Below are 23,128 nucleotides of genomic sequence, written 5' to 3'. Positions count from 1 at the left end.
TAGTAGTTAGTATTCTATCAATCATTAGACCTGTACATAAGTCAACCTCAAGACACAGATCAGGAGTTGATGGGCTTTTAAATTTATCAAATTGACTTATGGATCACAGATCAAATGTGGCTTTGGTCGAACGACATTTATTTATCTAACATCAGCGGCTCATGACATCTCAAGGACAATACTCCAGCTTTTTAAACACACAAAAGGTGGAAATAAATCAAATGTAACATTTAAGCTTGCTGCAACAAGGAGCAGGAAGGACAAGGGCTCCTCCCCCAAAAATCACTCCTTTGTAAAGCAGGCTGTGGAAAAAGGCCCCATTGAACTGCACCACTTGTAATCCCTTTTCACTTTTCCCTGATGAATAAAAGAAAACACGTTTCTTTTTTCTTTGTACGTTCCACAAAATGCACTTCTGTTTGGTCTGAGATGATGTAAAAATAATTTTATAGGGACTGGGACTAGATGTGGAGTAACTGGATTACATGCTACTGATGAATTGCTGAATAGAACACATTGCTGAAGAATGCTAAAGGAATCTCAACTCTGTTGGCGGCAAAAGGACCAGATTTCCATTCTCTATATCTTCAAGACTGTGGAAGACACAAATGAAGGCCCATTCTAGTTTAATGCTTTCTGCTAATTAGCCATGCACCTAATAAAATATCGACTAGCATTGGATTTAATGTTTTTTCACAGCCAAATTAATTATGATACATTCAAGTGTCAGCAATACTATTTATGTGCTTCCTTGAGTTATGACACTTATTAACTATCACAAAATGCATTGGCATTGATCCACTATTGTGCCTTTTAAAAATTTTTTATACATTCTCTAAACATGGAATAAGATGGGAACCTTGTCAGAATGCAATTGTATCTCAAAAGGGGGACTGTATCAACATCTTCATTAGATAGGAAAAACTTTTGCTAGTCAAATAAAAATGAACAAGAAAGCCAAAAGGATTGAAGATTTTCCAGTATGTTTCGTTATTTTAGGAGACACCACACTGCCTTTAACACAGTGGGTCGCTTGACGGGGGTAACTTGATTTGTCTAGCTAACAGGAAAGGTCAGTGCCATGTCAAGTTTTATGCAGTCGTCTTTCTCCATCTGGGAGATTTCCCTTTACTGTTAAACAAAAGCATGGTGGGTGCCTATGAATATTCCTAATGCTGGCAGGTTTTTTTTAATCAGCTCACAAAGACTAACCTTCTACTGGTAAGCATGAGAATATAGTATTCACCTCCCCCACCCCCTTCATCAATAAGGCCACTTATCTGAAATGGAAGCAACAAGCTCCGCAGTAATTGTCTCACATTATGCCCAGGTCCTTCAAGGACGACAAGGAATTCTTTAAACTCGAGTGTCTCGATTTAATGAGCACAGATTCTAGGGGCTATGATTGTCTTCCAAAATGCAAGCTTCAAACGTTGCCCGTGGCAAAGAGAAAGTGTGTGAGAAGGACACTTCCCATGCCTGTTACAACACCCTGTAGCTCTCAGGAAGGATCAAATGCTAGCAGCAGTTACAAACTGACAGTATTTTCACTGTGGCAAAAGAGTTTGGACTTTTGAAATTAAAAGGTAATGGTACTTATCAGCTCAAAAGTATTGTTTTGCTTCTTCTTTTGTGTTTTGTTGGTTTACAAACAGCACTGCCCTTCCCAACAGAGAGACAAGCAGCCCAGGAAACCAATCATCTTTTATAAACATAGTGAGTACACTGCATAAAGTAATAGTCACAAAAAAGGTACAGGTAGCACTTTGCCATTTCTAATGTTTTCTTTAATCTTCTACATCACTTCAAAATGCAAATTAATGCAAAATCAAAATTAATCCTGATAATGACCTCATCCCAAATTATATGGACAGGGTAATTTGCATACAGGGCAGGCACCTGTTCCCTTGCAGTGTTCCCTGGGAGTCTGTTCAGCAGGGGCAAAGGAATTTTGAAATGGTACCCTGATGGAGAAGGATGGCAGAAGATATTTCAACTTACTTTCCTCTACGGTGAAAGCAAAGGCATTGGAGGAGGCCCGTGGTATGGCAATTGTATTGAGCCCAAGTGCTTACTGTTGGCAGTATGCAGTGGAGTCCATGTGTCATTTGGGCTGCAACCGGTATCCTGCCAATGTGTGTGTGCGCGTGTGCGTGCATGTGGGCGGTAGCCGGTGGGGATCTATTTGACATCCCTTCCGAACCTAAATTTTGCAACGTGGTCAGAAAGGGGTGGAAATGGGATTCATCTTCAATTCCGTGCCCAACACAGGTGGCACTATTTCTGTGCCCAAAAAGAGCCAGAATTTCTAGGTTCTTATTCTTTAGATGATACAGTCTAACTTGTCTTGGCTGATGGCTAAACAGGAAAAAGATGCAGTTGTACATTTAAGATGTGCTCCTTCAAATGTTACAATTAGTTTTTTTAGGCTAAAATGACAAGATACAATAATTGTTCCTTTCACACAATGGGTCTGATTTGAATTCCACTTTAGATTCTTATCAGCAGTCGGTTGATGTAATTTTCACCCCAGATATTTACATTTCTTCTCTTCATCTTAGCCTTAGTCAGAAATACCTCCCATTCACAGCTGCCACCCAGCATTTCGGTTGAATTCAGTGGGTTCTCGGTTTGGCTGCTAAATGAAATGCTTCACAGAAACAGCCACATTCGAGGGGAGGGAGGGCTGGCAGTGATCATTTGTCCTGCTTCAACCACACCTCCTGCTGGCTGACTGCAGACAGCATTAGGATGGGAAATACAGAATTCCATGGCCTAAGCTGCTCCACATTATCAGTGGGGGAGGCGGATTCATGAGGGCGGACGCCAACAACCATCAAAATGTAAGCAAAGCACTGCGGTTAAATGCACAAGCAGGCACATTCTAAGTGTGCGATTCTAATTATTGTACAAGTAATTTACTCAATAGCACATATGTCGATTGAAAAGAGTATTGCATTCTCCATCACTGTCATCTTTAACTCATGTAACATTGTAACAGGAATCCATTAGAATGTGACAGTGTTGATGTGACGTTGGTCATTATAACAGCCGTGTAAATTGCGTTAGCACAAACCAATAGTCAAATTCAGTTTGATTCCAAGCCTACCAGGGAATATTTTTCTAATCAGCAGGAGCCCTGCTAAGCTTAGGTGCACCACTGCCTAACTGTTTCTGAGGGGGTCACACAGACTCTGTGTGCATTGTAAGGGGATTTGTAGGGATAGAAACCAGTTCTGTCTATTTCAATGCAACATTCTGAATGTTCAATTTGTAACTGTTAATGGACTAGAGTGCACAATCTCAAACTGCACCTAGATGGTTCATCAGAACTGTGATGCAGATACTACAGGGAAAAAAATCTAAGAGTTAAAATCCAAAAAATCTATTCAGCCCACCCACTTCCTCTCCTCGCCCAAGTCATCTATAATCCACCATTTCACATGGAGTTATAGATTGACCCAGTTCCCTTTTGAATGATTCACCTGATTAAATACATACTGGTGGCCGATAGTATAGAGTGATACAAAGTTGAACAGTGTTTTACAAGATAACTACTAAAATCATCTCTTTCTAAAACAAAGACCCTGATATTACACTGTGGGATACTAATAGATAAATGCTTACCCTCTCTCTGTTTAAGGTGAAGGCATTAATATATTTAAAAGAATGAATTAATACATAAATAACAGACAAGTTTATTTTGATGAGAATGTTTAACGTCTGTGTGTTTATGCCATGTGGTGCAAAATCAGTACCCAAATATTTAGCTTCTGAATACTTTTGCTGTTTTGGAAACAAATGCAAACAAAAGATTATCATGTATAAAAAACACATATACCCAAATTATTTACATAAAGCAAATCAGAAATTCAGGCTCTCCTTCCCCACAATCTCCCAATCATCAAATGAATGGTTGGAAAACTATGGATAGCAAATCCTTGAATTCTATCAGAACTAATGGGTATTTCTGAAAACTTGTACATTCAATGCTCTAGGTATCATCCAGATAAGTAATTTTGTAATCTGATCATCACTTTAGGATTCTAGGATAGAAATGAAAGACCAGTTCTCAAAGGGTTAATCAAAAAAAATAATTCTGAAGCATTAAAATCAGCCAGTTTCAATCCAGTGGTTTTCACTTTTTAAAACCATCCAATCACAAACACAAGCAATGATATTAATGACCCAATGATTACCCTAAGGCTCCAGTCAGGCAGAATGTACCGTTTTAAGCGGGAGGTCATCCCTTGATTAGTCGATGTCTACATTCACTGAGTTAATGCCAACTGACAGTTTGGAATACAACATAACTAATGAGAAAACACATCGCTCTCCCGCACAATAGCTGGTTTTAAAACCATGATGTACATGAAGCTATTTCTTTGACTACAAACAGTCCTCCAGTAAAGTTAATAAAGTGCCACAGTCAGGTTGTGCCCCACTGATGAACCTTGCTGCTTTACAAGGAGAATCTTTTCTCGGTAGGAATCTAGAGTAATTTTCCACTTGTCTGCTTCAATAAAACATGTGTTTGTCGTGCGTTTTTAGATCAAAGACAACTATATAATGTTTGTACAACACAAACTGCCATTGATATTATGTAGCTGTCTTTACATTGAATGTAACGGGATTATGTTTGCATATATCAGAATTTTGTATTGTCATCTCCAGTGGATAACTGAATCAACTCCCACTACATCTCTCGAATTTTACTTCAACGACAGATTATTTTTAAATGTTACCTCTACAGGCCTTGTCATCCTGACCATTACAACATTGAAGAAAATGGTTCTGATCAAGGTGCATGGCTAGCAAATAAATTTGTGGGATTCAACTAATTAAACTTGAGGCAAAAATTTACATCCTGCAGGCGGGCACGCGCCCGACCCGATAGGGCGTAAAATTGCGCAAGATATTTCGCTTGGTAGGCACGCGCAGCAGTCAGAAACGCATCCGCCGACAATTAAGAGGGCAATTAAGCCCATTAATGGCGGAATTGACTGCAATTTTTCATGGCCCGTCCAACCTTACAGTTGGCGGATGGGCCGAACCGGCCAGGTGGCCTTTACATTTTTCATCAAACCTCATCCAAGGTCGGGATGAAATTTCCATTAGGAGATTTTAAAAAATAAAGATCTGGGGACAGTGGGCTGAAATTTGTGCTGAGCGGGCGAGCGCGCACCTGACCCACTCGATCGTAACATGACGTGCGATATTTCATTCAGTGGGCGCGTGCGGGTGTCGGCAGCACAGCCGCCGACAATTAACAGGCCATTAAAGTAAAAATTAAATGAAATTTTTCACTGCCCATCCAACTTTACGGTTGGCAGGCAGGCGAAAAGACCAAGCAGCTGTTGGAATTTTTAAGAAACTTCATCCAGCATTGCTTAAGTTTTAATTTTTAAGTTTAGAAATCTTCAGCTCCCTGAGGCAGCTGTGTGCCTTCAGGGAGCTTTCATTGCACGAACCTGCGCGCATGAGCTCGCCCTCCTCCCGCCCCCAACCTGGCAGCACTGAGCGCTGCAGCGCACATTTCACGCTGGCTGGCCGTTAATTGGGTGGCGGTTGGCTTCACGACCACTCCCGGGCCTGCCTTCCGTGCCCGCCTGCCAAGGTGAAAATCCTGGCCAGCATTTTTCTGAGATATGGTTTCAGATGCTTGATTGTGATGCATGGACATTTTTTTGGGGGGTTTTGTAGAGCTTTATTTCATCATTTCCAGGTCTGCAGCTCCCTAAGGCAGTTGTCTGCCTTCAGGGAGCTCTCTCGCAGCACCTATCCACACCCATGGTGACGTCGTCACCCGCCCTCTTCCCGCCCCCCACCCCGGTAGAACTGAGCTTTTCAGTGCGCGTTTCACGCTGGCTGGCCATTAATTGGCCAGCCAGCGTGAAATCACGGTTGGGGGCCGATCATGGTCGGGATCTGTTTCCCAGCCGCTCCTGGGCTCGCTGATCGCGCGCGCCCAACGGCCAAAAAATTCAGGCCATGGAGTATTTCCATACATATGGAATACACTAGGGATGGCTGAGTTTGACATCTCTTTCAATATCCAAAGCTCTGAACTCTGCGTTGTTCCACTAAATATATTGCCTATGCTTCAGAACCAACAGATCTACATATTTTCTACAGCGGTATTTGTGAATACAGTATTCTAAGACAAAGTGGGGCTTGATTTTAACTCCCAAGCAGGCACATGGAAAAGTGAGCAGCGAGGAATCTTTAGTCAATTTTAGCGGCAGGACCTGATTACGGTGTCACTTACTGTTTTGGTGACCAGAAAGACCAGGGAGTTAGCAGAAATCAGCTACCAGCCTGTTTTTACGTCAAACATCAGGAAGCTGCCAACAAGGGCAGGGGGGAATGGTCACTGGCACAAGGTAAGTTCTTAGAGAGGGGAATCCCAGTTGAGAGGGGGTGGGAAGCCCAAAATATGGGAGGCAGAAAATTTCCTTGTGGTCCCAGAGGAATACAGCTACCTCAAGGAAAATGATTAAAAAAACAGTAAGAAAACTCACTTTGCTGCGCCTCTTCCGGCCCTGGCTGCCTGCAATGTATTTAAGGCAGTGCCAGGCAACATGGGCTGCGTGTCCTTGCCGGTTACAATATAAAATTGTCAGCCTGATCCTGGAGGAAAAGAGTTAATAAACCCCTGTCCACCCCTTGCTTCATTTTAGCCATTTGGGAGAAGTGAGTTAAAATCGACCACCAATTAACATGATTAAGGACAAAAACGTACCACCATCTTCCAAATTATCATTTCTACTACACAATAACTCCAATAACTCTTGCAGATCTCCAAGAGTGTCAGACATGAGGGTCTGCAGGTTTTTATTTGTTTTATTTATTTTTGTTTGTCGCTTAGTAATAGCTGTACTGCCTCTGAGTCAGAGGCTGTGGTTTAAGTTCCATTCCAGAGACCTGGGCACATAATCCAGGCTGGCACTCCAGTGCAATATTGAGGGAGTGCTGCAATGTCAGAGGCGCCATCATTTGAATAATTCATTGAACTAACACTCTACTCTGTCTAGTGGGAGTAAAATGTTCCATATGCTATTCGACAAAGAGCAGGGAGTTCTTCCCTGACCAATATCTATTCCTCAACAAACATCACTAAAAACAGGTTATTTGATTATTACTGTGTACAAATTGACTACATTTCACTGGCTGTAAAGCACTTTAGGTTGCCCCGAGGTTGTGAAAGGCAAAAATATAAGTCTTACTTTCAATATTATTACTTTCTATATTTTAATGCATTTGCTTTTCATGTATGTTCACCGTCCTTAGCTTAACTTATGTCACTGAATTTAAAGTGTAGCCAGTTACATGAAAATGTACTTAGAGAAACAATTTTACGCTCCAAATAATACCCACATTCTTTTCGTTATCAGTTTTTCAGGAACTTTAGTACTGCAGTTTCTACTTAAAGCTTTCTATCCATGCCTAATAACATTTCCTGTCATTGGTTCCCATATAAGAAATAGCTATGATTCCACACATAATGTAAGCACCATTCCTTATCACTGTGTTGCTCAGAACTATAGCACTTAAATGTCTTGTGTAAGGTGAAAGCTTAAAGTCGTATCATAAGCTGTAAGTTAAGTGCCTCTTGCTTTAAGCCAAAGCCAGGATTCCGTTAAAATAATTATTAGAATTGTTCTAGGTGGCCTATTTCTGCCAGGATCTATCACCAAATGAAAGGTCTTCACCAGTCTCCCAATTTTAGGATTGGGTTTAGCTCTAGGGTTTGGTTTTATGCAGCCATTGGGTTCCATTAATTAAGCCAGACACTATCAGACAACACTTTACAGACAACACTTCAAAATGTTACATGTTCTGAACACTGTTATAGCAACTAATCATCATCCAACTGTAAGTTGAACTAATGAGATCTACTTGCTGACCCAAAGCATTTGCATGCTCTCTCATTTTTAGTCCCAGAGTCAGAAATGTGTCTTACTAGAGCAATGAAAGGATTGTAAATTAATGAAGGTGCTGTAACTGGAGACTGAGCAAGGCTGGGAGAAACTCTAAAGGCCAATTTCACAGCCTTGGTAATTTGTGAACCAAGGACAAGCCAGGTCTCAGCTTGTTAAATCCAGATTGTTATAAGGTTGTTTCATATATAAATTTAGGACTGATTAGAAAAACAGACAGCTCACCAGCATGGGAATTTATACAATGCATGACATACAGCTACAGTAGGAGTGTGAGAAGCATTGCTTATAGACTATTAATAGACATGCAGTACAAGCAAAATGCTGTGAAGTATACTCATATCCAACTCTTCATTGCTCTATTCTAATTAAAGCTATATAGTCAAATACTTCATATTCTATCATGAATGTACTGCTCATTAAAAGAAGAGTAAGAGAATTTGAACTTTATACCTTGAAATAAAGAAATTTTGACAAGTGCATTTTAAAGATTGTCGTACCAATATTTTTCTTTAGCTTGTCTGAAATTTCAAAGGCAAACATGTCCTATATCCTCGAATGAACATCTAACATTTTGATTGCATTCTCACATGCTTATTTTTTTCAAATAGCTAAATGGAACTGTTATATAACAGCTGAAAATACATTGTTCATATTAAGGGTTACAGAAATAAGAATAGTTTAAGGTCATATATTACTCCATGGGACAAATAGTGCTAGGATCAAAGAAAAGAAGGACTTGCATTTATATAACACCTTTCATGTTATGAAGACATCCCAAAATGCTTTACCTACCAAATAAATATTTTGAACTGTAGTCACTTTTGCAGCATACCGAAAGACAGCAGCAAATTTGCACAAAGCAAGGTCCCACAAATAGCAATCAGGTAAATGACCAGATCATCTATTTTAGTTTGATGAAGGATAAATGTTGGCCAGGACAATGGGAAGAACTCTCCTGCTCTTTTCTGAATAGTGCCATGGGATCTTATGCCTAAGGCGGCAGATAGGGCTTGGTTTAATGACTTATTCAAAAGTTGCACCTCCAATAATACAGCACTCCCTCATTAATGCACTGTAGTGCCAGCCCATATTATGTGCTCAAATTCCTGGTGTGGGGCTTGAATCCATGACTTCTGAGTCCAAGGTGAAAATGCTGTCACAAGTCATGGGGAGGGTACGTTGGTTGGGGATTGGCAGTCTGCGATTGAAGGAAGGTAGTGACCATGGTTGACCAATGAAGATATGCAAAGAACAGATATTCTGGAGAATTGCACCTCCTTACCTTTGAATGCACCTCCATCTCTTAACAGTGCCTGCCAAAACTTTCCATTCCTCTGATTCTTGCACTTCTCTCCGCTTTTCATCCCACCATGGGTGGTCACACTTTCAGACATCTGGATCCCATATTCTAGAATCCCTTCTCAAAAGCCCTTGTCTCTTCCGTTCAGACCCTCCTTAAATTCTACCCCTGTGACCAAGCTTTTGCTCACCCCTCCTAATATCTTTCTTTGACTCATTGTCCATTTTTATCTCATTATGGTTATGTAAAGCACCTTGGGGTGTTTTTCAGTGTTAAAGGTGCTATTCAAATGCAGGCCATTGTTGCTGTACTATTTAATAAATAAGCATCATAGAGTTTCTAGGTACAGTGTCCTTCAGGGAGATAAAACAGGTCAGAGTCAATGGTAAGGCAGATAATGCATGGTTAATGGAAGGAAGTGCTTAAATTGGCTTATTTTGTTCTCTACTTTCTAATATTCTTAGCATTTGCAATCCAAATGTCATCCCCAAGTTGATATTCAGGCAGGACCTCACTAAAGATTTGAAGAACACTTCTTTGAAGTGTTGTCACTTACTTGCCAATGTAAGAAATATGTTGCTTTTGCTTTGTTTTACAAATTGCAGCATTGTTTTAGCTAATGGTTAAACTTACTTATCATCCAATTCTATCTTGAAATTGTTCACCTTAGTGATTTCAAATCTTAAAGCATGAGAATGGAATATTTTTTTAAAACTGAAGAAGTTAATTCAGAAAATTGACATTAGGACTTATTTCATTCATGTATTGCTGTACATATTCCATGTTTTATTACAGTCAGTTGTTTTTGCTTAAAGATTTCTCATGTTAAAATGTTACTTCTCTTTGTACTCAGTTCCCGTTCACATTTTTAAAATAGCCAAGACTTAAGGCAATAATTAGACTTCTGCCTTATAATTAGTGACCGAATTGTAAACAGAAGAAAATTGTGTTCACATTTTAACGAGGATTGAAATTCAGCATGCGGCATTTTCCAGGCGAGACTTCCGTTTACACCTTAAGTGATTAACGTGTGGAATAAGCTGCCATCCATCTTGGCTCTCTGTGCCTGTTTTATTCCCTTTGCACATTTGGGTACAAGGAAGTGACCTTTTTTATTTTCCAAGTTTATATAAACGAAGCAAGCTGTTAACTCAATGTGGATTGCAAAAGGAAAATAACAGCTTATTTGCAGAATCAGCTGGATGTACACAATGATTTACAGCAATACTTCAAGGCAGGGAACTGACAGAGGCAGAAGAGTTCAAATGAATGGGATTGGAAACAAAACAGAAAACCACTATAATCACAAACCTCAAAGACTCCTTACTTAGTTGAAACACTCTGAAGAAGAGCAGGTGTGCTTTTCCCAGTGTTATGGTCAATATTTATCTTTTAACCAACACCAATAAAAATCAGATTTGCTGGTCATTTTCTTCAATAGCACTTCTCCTTGCTGTATAATTGGCTACCACATCTGCTACATTACAACAATGATTGTAGTTCAAATGAACTTCACTGGCTGTAAAGTGTTCTGGGATGTCCTAAGATGGCGAAAGATGCTTTATGGATGCAAGTTCTTTCAGGTCTTTCTTTTTGACTTTTTAAAGAGCTTGTAATTAATTCAAAGCTGGCAAGACAAGATAAAAAATTGTTAATACTTACAAATAATATAATAGTCCTCATATTTTTTGAATTCCAATCCCCAAAGGTTAGGGCTAAATTCCTGAAACTTGATGGTAAACTTGACATCTTGATCTGGCTTGTTGCAATTGAGTAATGGTGTGGGGCTGGGCACAGCATTGCAGCTGTCAGCTTGGTCTTTCGACACCAGGTACAATTTAAAGTATTCATATTGTCCAGTAATCCTGGAGTCCACCTTGGGACAGATAATGTCCAGTTTGTCTCCTATCTGTGGATACATCACCAGGCCTTTACTTGGTAGAAACCTACAAATAAAAACACAAGAGAAGAACATGTAAATAAATGTGCATTTGCCAAAGAACATTGACAAATATTCTGTTTTGTAAGGCTTTTTTTCCCCCAAGTTTTTGCAGGAAGCTGGAACTTGATAAGTAACTGGCTGCAATAACAAAGTACATGGAGATGGGATATTAAATGAAAGCAGAGAAAAATATTTTCCATTGATATCTTTTTGTTGGATAGTGTCCCTTTTAAACCAACTAACCCTCTCCACCCCAACTTCCCCAATCCAAATAGTTAACTATCAAAAGACTTCTATTTATATATTTTAAGCTCATTTGTCACATTCATAATTGCATTATAAACAAGAATATTGCTGTTTGTTGAGCAATTCAAAAAATAAAATTTGAGAAGTCGTTTTTACTTTTTTTCTGCTGTTCAACATTATAACTTTACAGACTCCCATTGCGCTAAAATATGGAGATGTGCAGATCTTTGAACCACACAACACAAGAGATAAGCTACATTTTTGGCTAAATCTCTTAGGTTAAAATAGAACTTGGGAACACCTTTCACAATAGATCCATTCCATAAAAAAGCTCCACCCAAAAGGATTTTATAAATTGGAATAAAGGACCTGCTGTTGCACAATTTAATTTTATTCATGAATGTGTACAGACTGGACTTGTTTTGGGAGTATATACTCATAAATTGCACTCGCTGCACCATATCTGTACACCGTCACTAGTCCTTACTTTTAGATATGTTTGCTCAAGTTAAAATTTGGAAGCAGCTCCTTAAACTTGCTACTGATACAATATCCCTAAGATCCAGAGCAAAAAGTGCCTTTGCCACTTGAAGCTGATACAATTTTATGAAGAATTTAGCCACAGTTGTACACAGGAAAAACTACAGAGCTTGTCACAAAGGAACATTTCAACCATGATTCAGCACAGTTAGTCACTTCTTAATCTAACCTGCAAATTTAATTGCATACTAAGGATTTTGAATGACACCCAAAGCGATTCATCTCCTCCAGTTTAATTGTATTCTGTTTTACAGAATGGAGACTAGGAGTGAACAGCATTGAGATTCATCTCACAATGCAAGATGGGTTAAGCGCTTGTTGTTTTCCATATCATTTACCTTGCACAATGATTAACCGCACTGTGTAAGAACTTAAAGTTCTCAGGCAACCCAATTACATCATCCTTCTGCACATGCGCCAGGATGCCAGATGATGTTACAGCACTGTCCATTATCTGAACTCAGGATTGTCCCTATCTCCATAACTTCCTCCAGGCCTGCAACCCCCAGAGATTTCTGCACTCCTCCATGCCTCCTGAGGATCTCCAGTTTTCATTGGCCCAACATTGTTGTGTCTTCAGCTATCTAGGCCACAAGTCCTGGAATTTTCTCACTAAATCTCTCTGTATTTCTACATTTCTCTCCTTTTCTAAGGTGCTCCTTAAAGCCTATCTTTATGACCAAACTAATACCTCTTTTGTGGTTCAGTGTCAAATTTTGTCTGATGACATTCTTGTAAAGCACCTTGGGGCATTTTGCTACATTAAGGATGCTAAATAAATGCATCTCATTGTTGGACTCTGTGTAGATTGATTGTTTGAAGTCACAGTTGGAATGCTGCACTGTCTGACTACTACTCAAATTACATTTTAGGCAGAACGCTGGATCAGTATTGCCCAATTACGCATCTTACTACCCTATGTTTTCTGTACAGATGTATACGAGTCAAAACATCATTGGCAACAAATGCAGCCATCTTAATGGTGGATACTTTGAGAAAGCAGAATGCTTTCTATCCATGTAAAACCTATCTTTTCATCATTGACATATTGGGTCCAATTTTAGCTCTGGGTTTTGAATGGGTTCAACTGTTTCTGGATTTAACTATTTTAAATCCTGAAAATATGTGTTCCATACTTGCCTGCATTAGTTGGGAAAAACATGCAATGAAGTTTACTTCATTGATATACTTCAGTTTAAGCTGCCTTGTTCTATTTTTGTCTTAGACTGCTGGTTAAGGCTGCAATAACCACGCACAGCATTAGAATCTCACAAATCACAATGATGCAGCTTATTTTAAGGATTATCTTTCACTTTGGAACTAAAATTGCAATCAAGTTAAAGATATTCTGATTAGACACATGACCAAAATCATTACCTTAACTGCAACGTGAGAAGTCAAAGTTAGTTCTGTAGGGTAAAATCCTGCTTAGAATCAACATATTTAAGACTAATCTGTTTTAAGCGAGAAAGGGGAATCTATGAATTGATAAAGGCTTAAATTATCCCAGTGTACTGAGAACTGTGCTGAGTCTCAGTAATTTCATATCACATGGGAAGCACTTAATGCCAAGTAATGGGAGGATTCCTTATATCATTCCTGTTATGCTCTACAATTTTTAATTAGTATTATAGCCTGATACAATCTTACACTGTTTTTTCAAATGGAGGATCTCATCTCCCCTGCTCCCAGACAGCTTCAGAAATTATATCAAGTGGTCAGGGACTGATCAATATATGAGATATCAAAATCTAAATGTTGAGTGCGGTCTATATTAAATTCTCCACTGCACCTCGTGCAGAAGTATGGAAATGGGGGAAAAGCAGTGTCATATTCATCCACACAAAAATGTTAGCTCATGGAAAAATGTACATTAGTGGCCTAATAGATTATATCACTCTTATCTATTGTTATAATTAGTTTACAGTTACATCATTTTGTATAATTAAATCAAACTGCTAGCTCACCTTCCCAATGCACAATTATGTGTTGATTAACTCTAACAATTCAATTGTTTCAATAATGTTTACTGAAGGTTGTTCATTCTAACAATCACATAGAAAATAAAAATCGTTACTGATATCATCATGAAAGATTAGCAACCAGTTGTAAACATCATTGTGCTATAGAAGATCGAACCCCCATTACCAAATCAACATTTTAAAGTCAGAACTAACCCATTAAATGGATTACTGCTGGTAGCAAAATAATGATGAACAAAAAAACCTGCTTTGCATTCCTTATTCACCTTCACTGCCATAAAATACTCAAAGAAACTCAAGCAAAAAGGACTCTGGAAAGTGGCATTATAAGAAGGTAGAACAAGAAAGTAGAAATCAAGGGGCAGGTTTATCCGGTCGGCGAGCAGAGGCGAGGCCCACTCGTCGATGCGCCAAATGACCTGGAGATACGTCGGGCATGCGTCCCGACATCACCCCGCGTCATTTAAACTTTCAGTTTGGTGGGCGCAAAGCCAAATCGGCTGCACGCGTGCCGAACTGTCAACGGCCTATTAAGGCCATTAAAAAACGAATTAACTTGATTGATGAACCTGCCCGTCCAACCTTAAGGTTGGCGGGCAGGCCGGGAGCCCAGGCGGGCCTCGGAAAAAGCATGAAACCTCAACCACGGGTGTGATGAGTTTTCATAAGGGCTTTTAAATCTTTATCAAATGTTTAAATAAAAGTTAAGGACATGTCCCAACTCATGTGACAGTGTCCCATGAGGGGACATGTCAGGGAATTTTTTTTATTACCTTTCCGTCAACTTTTGAATCGGAGCCGATCTCCCTGAGGCAGCACTTTGCCTCAGGGACATCTGTGCGCTCTTTCGCACGCATGCACGAAAGAGCGCACTCCCAGCTGAAGGAATCCCCCCACCCCGGCTGCACAGGGAGTGCATAGCGCTTCCTGGTGGACGTCATGCTGGGTGGGCCTTAATTGGCCCGCCCACGTAAAATGGCGGTACCCGACCCCACTCCCACTTGACCACGGGCGCCGATCGGAAGGCCAGCCAGCGGTGCCTGCTCCCGCATTTCCCCCCTAACGGGGGGGAAAATGTCCCCCAAGCTGTCTAATTCATAATTATCTAATCTCCCATTGGAAGCAGTAATCTAATCAGGGTGAGGGTGTTGGTGTCTAGACAACATTTACAAATTACTTTCAGTTTAATAGGTTACCTCATTTTGTTGATTAGATCACAGGTAGTAAGATATTCCTTGATAGTCACCACTCTCTTAATCTCATTATTTTGCTTTGACTCTTGACTGTTTTTTTAAATTTTGCTTAGAACAAGAGTTCCAGGGAGTCAGTGATTCAGTAGATTAGCTCAGATCGTCATTTCATCTGGAATTCAAATCCAGCCTGGATTGGTTGGGGTGGCAGTCTCCTCCCACTTCTAATGAGAATGGCCTCATGTGGTGTGGAGGTTGGAGAAAATCAATCCATGATGCAAAAACTCCATTTTGGAAGCAGTTCAGAGAAGGTTTATTAGAGTAATAGCTGGAATGGAAGGGTTCTTTAATGAGGAAAGGTTGGACAGGCTAGGCTTGTATCCACTGGAGTTTAGAAGAATAAAAGGCGACTTGATTGAAACTTATTAGATCCTAAGGGGTCTTGACAGGCTGGATGTGGAAAGGTTTTCCTCTTGTGGGAGAATCTAGAACTAGGAGTCACTGTTTAAAAATAAGGGGTCGCCCACTTAAGACAGAGACGAGAGGATTTTTTTTCTCTCAGAGGATTGTGAGTCTATGGAACTCTCTTCCTCAAAAGGCAGTGGAAGTAGAGTCTTTGAATATTTTTAAGGCAGAGCTAGATAGATGCTTGATAAGCAAGGGGATGAAAGGTTATTGGGGGTAGGTGGGAATGCAGAGTTGAGGTTATAATCAGATCAGCCATGGTCTTATTGAATGGCGAAGCAGGCTCAAGGGGCCGAGTGGCCTACTCCTGCTCCTAATTCATATGTTCATATGGCACACATTGGCATTAAGCTGGCAAACTCAGAGATAAAAAGGACTTCTGGCTGTAGAAAGTATAAAATATCAGCTAGTGAAGTGCTCTTTGAACATTGCAATTAAAGATCATTACTGAAGAATAGTGCAGGGAAATATACTTAGTTACACTATTGTTGAGAATACTTGAAACTAATACTGGATGACAGAAACAGGTGAAATGTTTCACTACCTGACACTGAAACTCCTCATCTTGACCAGTATAAGAAAATTGCCAAAATATAAATGCTGACTACAGTAAAGATTGATGAAGGGTTAAAAATCTTATACTTATGTTAATAACACTGGCACAATGGGGATTGACACCAGTTGAACAATGTCACTCAACTAGTGCCAAAATGGCTGCCTATGCCAAAGGGAACTGGAATGTCCAGTTCCTGTAGCAAACCTCACCTGATAGCAGATCCTAGGGTCAGATTCCACTGGTTGGCAAGAGAACAACAAAAGGTCATAGGATAACAGCAATAAGAATTAAAGGAGAGATTAGAACAAAAAACCTTTTAAATGGAAGGTGGTAAGAATGCTACCGACTTATTGTTGAAACAGAGTCCATGGGGTATGTTTTTACTTTGCACAATAGTGACATCAATGAAAATAAAAATCAGGAGGGATGTAAATCCACCTATTAATTAGCTATTGCCCATTTCACTATAGCACAAAGTCAAAATCTATCCCTATACATTCTTTTAAAAGAGAATGAGAATTGAGAGAGAGCGAGAGATTGAACAAGATGTTTTACGTGGAGACCACCACCAGTTTAGTCTTGATGGGCTGAATGACATGCGCCTGATTCCGTCCTGTAACATTCTATGCAATTATTTTAAATAGAAATTATTTTTCTGGATAGATTATATTTGATCCTAAACAGGTTTAGATTTTATATGCATTCAATGTACTCTTCTGAAATCTACTAAATCGAAGTGCAATTGTAGAAGTATTTGGAACTGGGCCAGTAAACAGATCACTTTCTATGTTCCTGATCTGTTGCCTCAACTCCAGCTGCTACACTTGAATTTGTTGCCAAACTACTGCTTTCTGTAAGTTTGACAAGTAACAGTGCTGGTTTGGTAATTTTAAATGTGGCACTGTTGTACTGAATTTGCAACAACACAGTATAACACTAATGCCTGACCAGTAAGTAGCCTTTCAGGGGTCCCAATTTAAAGAAAATAGTCAGCATAGTCCCTTTAACTCCCATTAGATGCCTTTAGCATGTTGGACTAAACAGTATTAAATACATTTGGTAGCTTAGTGACATCATTTAGACAGGAGGTTATAAAGAGGTTATTTCTCTTCCTATAGCAGAAATTATGCACAAATGGGAAGATCAAAACTCTTGTAGAAATCTAGCTCTGCTAATGCTTTTGACTGCAGCAACTGATTGCGGATTGATCACTGAATTTGATGGTCTCTGTAGATGTTTAACATTGGTGATTATGTGACTGTGGGCCTGTCTGTAATCAGCTACCTGTCAGCGTGTGATTTGCATTTGAACAATTACCATTGGTAATCTGGATCATCATCTTTTATAGTTAGGAAGTCAGGAATGAAATAGGACTCTACGTAAGAAACTGGTCCTATTTTTAGAACTTGCTAGTGGCAGCCTAACCAAGGATCATGGATCACTCCTCCTTAGGGGCTGCATTCTGACAAAAAAACATCTGTGATCATCTTTTTTCTTCCTAGTTACCCTTCAAATTTTCAGTAATTGTAATTTAGACTACCACTTCATTTTCTGAAGTGTTAAACCTTTCAGCCTGAATATAGCAATTTATCCCTTTAGCTGGTTAATCATAATGATAGGTAAATTAATCAACCACAACAATCCTTCCTGATTATTATGGGGTGTGGCCAGGGGAAACCATCTTTGCCAAATTTAAAGAACGAGATTTTATTGTATAATTGACTGCTAAAACTGTTGGTGGTCAATTTTGCAAGCTTTCCTTTGCAGAAAATTAGTGTGGATTCACAGTTATAAGAATATGCTACAGCTTCAAATATGGAGCATATGAAGTGATGCCAGAAAATCGTGCAATATCCTTCCTGAAGCCCTACTGAGCTATTCCGCATTTACATTCATAGGGTCAGGTGCCCTCTCTTCAGTCTAGCCAATAAATACTTCAGCACTGATCCTAGGAGATAGAGTTTACATGGTTCTTATTAGAAACAAGAAAGTAGTACAGCAGAAGATTAACTATATCTGTAAGCTGTTCATTTTTTTTTAATCACGCAGGTTTGAGCAGTATACTTGCAATCAGCAGTCATTAGGTATGAAAACAAATTATTTTTAATAGAAATAAACCTTCCAAAGATAAGTGCCCAGTTTTCTGCAAGCTTTCACCAAAACATCAGGATAAGGGTCACATTCAGTGCTAAGGATTGAGGAAATGCGGAGATTTTACATTGTTTTTTAAATTCCACCAGAGTTTCCTCGATGTCTTGCACCAATTCCAGAAAACATCCACCTTTATTATCATAGTCTGCTCCACACAAAACAGCTTTTTTTCAGGTGTAGACATAAGCCCAAACAATTTAGATTAGCAGGGTCCACAGTCCCTATTTGTGGAGCTTTACAATATATATATTTTTAAATTCTTACTTCAAATGGTGCTCTTTTAGATCTTTAAATGCTTTCACATGGCATCAAAAAAATTTACATTAGGAACTGAAAAGCTTCAACAAGAATATATATTTTTTTAAATTCTAGGGGGAGAATTTTCTCCCCGTTGGGCAGGCTGGTCAGGAGCGGGCATGGGGCCAATCGCCGCTTGTGATTGGCTGCATGCCGCCATTTTACATGGGCGGACCAATTAAGGCCTGCCCAGCGTGATGCATGCCCAGTAGCGCTCAGCACTACCTGTGCAGGTGGGGAGAGGAGGGAGAGTCGGGGCCTGCGCTCTTTCGTGCATGCGCGTGAAAGAGCGCAGAAATCTCCGAGGCACGGAGCTGCCTCAGGGAGATTAAGTTCAGAATGAAAGTTTTCAATAAAGACAGATGAAAATTATTTAGGCATGTCTCCTCATGTGACAGTGTCACATGAGCTGGGACATGTTTATGAAGTGTGGAGAAAATATTTATTATTAAACCCTTCATGAAACCTCATCCAACCCGTGGATGAGGATTCATGAAAAATACGAAGGCCGCTTGGGCTCTTCGCCTGCCCGCCAACATTAAGGTTGGATGGGCAGCCTGTCAATTTGGTTAATTGCTGTATTAATGACCTTAACAGGCCTTTGACAGTTCGGTGGGTGCACAGCCGAATCCGGTGCACGCCTGCCAAATGAAAGATCGGAATGACGCATGGTGATGTTGGGACGCACACCCGATGTCACCACGTCATTTTACACGTTGGCGTACGGGGCCCGCCCCTGCATGCCGACGAGAAAATTCTGCCCTAGAGGTAGAAATTTGTTTGTGTAGTGCTGCTTCTCGCAATGCAATGCAGACATATATCAGCTCCCCAGGGATAGGCAGTGCACAGGCTGCTACCTGTACACTCGGTGGCATTCTTCAAAGATGTCAATGAGGATTGCAGTGAGGGCCATGCATGTAGCAGCCCATGACACTGCCTGTGCCTGGAAACCGATGTGATCTGGGTAGTGCCACTGTGACACTATGCAAATGAATTTCTCCCCCATGGTGTCTGAGGCATATAATAGAAGTTTGATGGCTTTAAATTTTAATTTTCATAGATAATGAGGGACTTGATGAAAGAACATTGAATTAGTTCTGTATTTTCCTCAGACCCCAACTGTTTTTGCTGATTTCTACTTGGGTGTTACGATCTAGAGTATGTTAGTGAGGTTGGCAGGTAATTTTAGTACTGATTGGCTAGACCGGCACAGAACCTAACATCTTTTTGGCATATCCAGGAAAACACTGCCTGTAATAAATACAAAATCCCATTGTACATTGCACACAAGTCCTGGAATGACTGAGGCAATCTCAACCCAACGTCAATGTAGGCAAACCAAAGGCCATGAATCTCAAATTAAGTGAATTAGTTGTTCACAAAATTCAAAGCAAGAAGGTCCCATTTTGCTTGGCAAACATAAGGCTCTGCTGTCTATACTGCCTTATGAACATAATTTTTAATCCATTTATTTCTAATAAATGTAAAAATGTAAATTTACAAGTCATGTTGATATTAAATGTCCAACCTATGCGGAGTGATTAATTACAGCCCATAACTATGGGCAGAACTTTCCTGGCCCGCTGGCATCAGGTGTCATGGCAGGCTTAAATGGACAATATGGTGGGAAGGCCAAAAATTGGCTTCACGACGTCGTGAAACCAGTATGCAATCGTCCGCTCTGCCCATCAATGGCGAGCTGTGTTTCCCACTGCCACACATCAGGAACTTCATTGTAATACATCTGCATATCATTATAAGCCCGGCTCACCAGAATTATCCCCCTAGGTTGGATCATCCGGGTACATCTGTGTTTCACAACATAAGCGACATGCACTTGGCGAGCTGCACTTCGCTCGAGACTTTGAGGTTTTTTTGAGCACCTTACTTCGGGCAGCATTAGCGGTCATCAGCACCAGGCTTCGCAGACAGCAATACATCACTTTTAGGGGGCTCATGGGCAGGTCTCTACTTACGAGACCAGCCGTAAGGTGGAGGTGGCTTTTCAACAGCTGCAGGGCTTTGGCTTGCTTGGGGGAGGGGGATAAGCAGCCTCAGGCAAGAGAAGAGACTGCAGGGCTAGGGCATTACTGGGGGAAGGGAGGTATCCCACGGTGTGTGTTGGGGCACATGTTGATCTGTGCAAGTGGCCTCTTTCCTGCCCGTTACCTTACTTAGGGCGGAATTGTCCCAGACTTACACTATGTGAGGAAATGACCTGACTGACACCAGCAAACCTTTGCTGGAGTTGTTGGATCAAGCTATAAAATCCATGGAACAAAACCTTTCCAAGCAATGCTATTAAAACAATGCACTCTGCCCACATTCGCCATATAACTAAATTGTAAAATAACTCATGAAATGTATGTGTAACAGTAAATTCTTGAAAATACTATTTTTACTGTTTTTAGAAGACACACATCAAAGTAAGAATTGGAATGATAATAAAATGAGATTGAACAATAAAGTGCTGTTTTTGTCACCTCTAATATGAATAAAAGCCTGTCAATACCAATGTGGAGAGAGCAGATAAAGAGATAAAGAAATACTCTCCAGTATTTTCTCACTTGTACTGTCATGTTTTCAGGTATCCTTTTTGCCAAAAAGCCATTAGAAAGGAGCAGGAAGACACTTTATGAGAGAAAGTGGCTGGATTGCTTCAACTATCACGAAAAAAGGATTCCAACAAGTATATTTGGAGCTTTCATCAAAGGTGTCATTTTGAAGGAAAAGATTAATTGTCCTTGTCCAAAAAACAATCCAAAATGTTGTTAGCTAGTATCCCAGTTATGGTTCCTCCTTACTGTAGTTTAAAAGAACGGGGGATTGGCAAAGTTGAAATAACACAGAGCAATTTAAACCAGAGAGACACCTACACGACTGCCACTGAGCCACGTTCCAGAAAGTTAATGGATCGCTCTGGATTTGTGAGAAGAGCGCAAGGCTTCTGAGGCAAAGCTGGACATTCTGAACGGAGGCTCTGATCCAATCAGGGAGACCAACTGCTGCTTACAAAGAAAGACAGCAGATGCTAGGCTCTTACAAAACGTAAATAGATAGCTACTCATAACTAGAACTGAAAGCGGCCTCTGATGAACTGCATAGAGGGCAAACAACTCCACATGGACTTCAACAAGCATTCCTTTAACAAAGTGCCTAACATCGTAGGGCAAAGGAAGCCAGATGGATCTTGATGAAAGTCTTACACAAGCATGGAACCAGCCTTTTGCTCTGATGGAGAAATGGGTCTGGACATGATTCCAGCACTCAGCTCCTACAAGCGACAGTCTGGCACAGGTCCCAAGTCCTAGACTATAAAGTGGTAGCTAGTGAAATGGCTCTCTGTTTACCTTGTTGAGTTAAATACAATTACTCCATACATTGACTGTCAGCAATTAGGAAACAAATTAATTTCCAGTGATGAGACAGAGACCTCAAAATCCAAAAAAATGTATTAATATAAATCAATTATATGAATTATTACAACAAAAATTCTTCAGCATGACAAAAACAAGGCGGCTAACAAAGTTAAACTATTAAATGCTCTGAGATAAACAATTATTTCTTCTAAAATTCCACAAGACACTTTCTTAAATTGCTCAACCAAACCAAACAGTTTATTTTAGTGTGTTTATCTGGCTAAAGACCAAATGCTTGAAGCTAGAAATGCACTGAAGATTTTGGCTCTTCAAGATTAATGTTTGAGACCATTTGAATTTGCCATAAACATTACACTCTTTGAGTGACAGGGGGATATTTAAAATGGGTAGGGATTCTTAATGCAACTTTTACTTGTTGCTGCCTTCAATACATGTTTAAAAGAGCCATTTCTGCTTTAATTATAAGAATAAGTCAGACATGAGCTAAGTTACTGTTTTTAAAGACTTATAATATTGCTCTTTCTACAAATAAGATTTATGACCATAATTTTACAATATACAATGTGTGTGATTTCAAAATGTATAGAGAAATGACTGTACAAAATTTTCTGCAAACTGAAAGGTAACTTGAGATTTTGGAACGGTCTAGTTTAAACTGCTCTTTATTATTGATGTCTAGCAGATGCTATCAACAACAGAATCTTTACAGGTATCACACTCAATATCACCCATTTTGGATAGAAAGGGCTATCGCTGATGGCATTGACACAAACATCACTTTATCTTCATGTTGCCTTGACAAGACCATGGAGCGATTGTGTGGAATGATATATCTGATGAGGATAATCAAATAGAACCAAGTGATTATTATGTTGGTCATCATTGTAACCTCGGCTCAAAGGTTGTTCAAAGATTATGACAAATTCAAGTTGGCCTGCTAAAAACATGCACACACAAGGATTTCAAGAAGCAAGAGCTGCCTTTGATATTTAACATGGCTTGCTCTGTGTTACAAAGCAAATATCTTGTGAGCTGCCCCTGACCAAACACAGTCAATAAGGTTAATGCAAACTGTTTGGATGTGATTTGCTCAAACTGAAAAGATAGGTGTTACAATGTTTTCATGCATCATACTG

The 23,128-nt window shown here is 39.9% G+C and overlaps 1 protein-coding gene across 1 annotated transcript in view; it reads right to left on the bottom strand.

Moving 5' to 3' along the window:
- Positions 1-23,128, bottom strand: part of LOC144682957 (ephrin-B2-like) — a 60,104-nt gene that overhangs the window by 21,089 nt on the left and 15,887 nt on the right. The window contains exon 2 of the mRNA XM_078545888.1: positions 10,906-11,189. Within this exon, the coding sequence (XP_078402014.1) occupies positions 10,906-11,189 (284 nt within the window). The remainder of the gene's footprint in view (positions 1-10,905; positions 11,190-23,128) is intronic.

The sequence above is a fragment of the Cetorhinus maximus genome, chromosome 7 (genome assembly GCF_964194155.1).
Source record: "Cetorhinus maximus chromosome 7, sCetMax3.hap1.1, whole genome shotgun sequence".
Lineage (NCBI taxonomy): Eukaryota > Metazoa > Chordata > Chondrichthyes > Lamniformes > Cetorhinidae > Cetorhinus > Cetorhinus maximus.
Note: the sequence above shows the minus strand (reverse complement) of the source record. Positions and strands in the feature narration are given on the sequence as shown.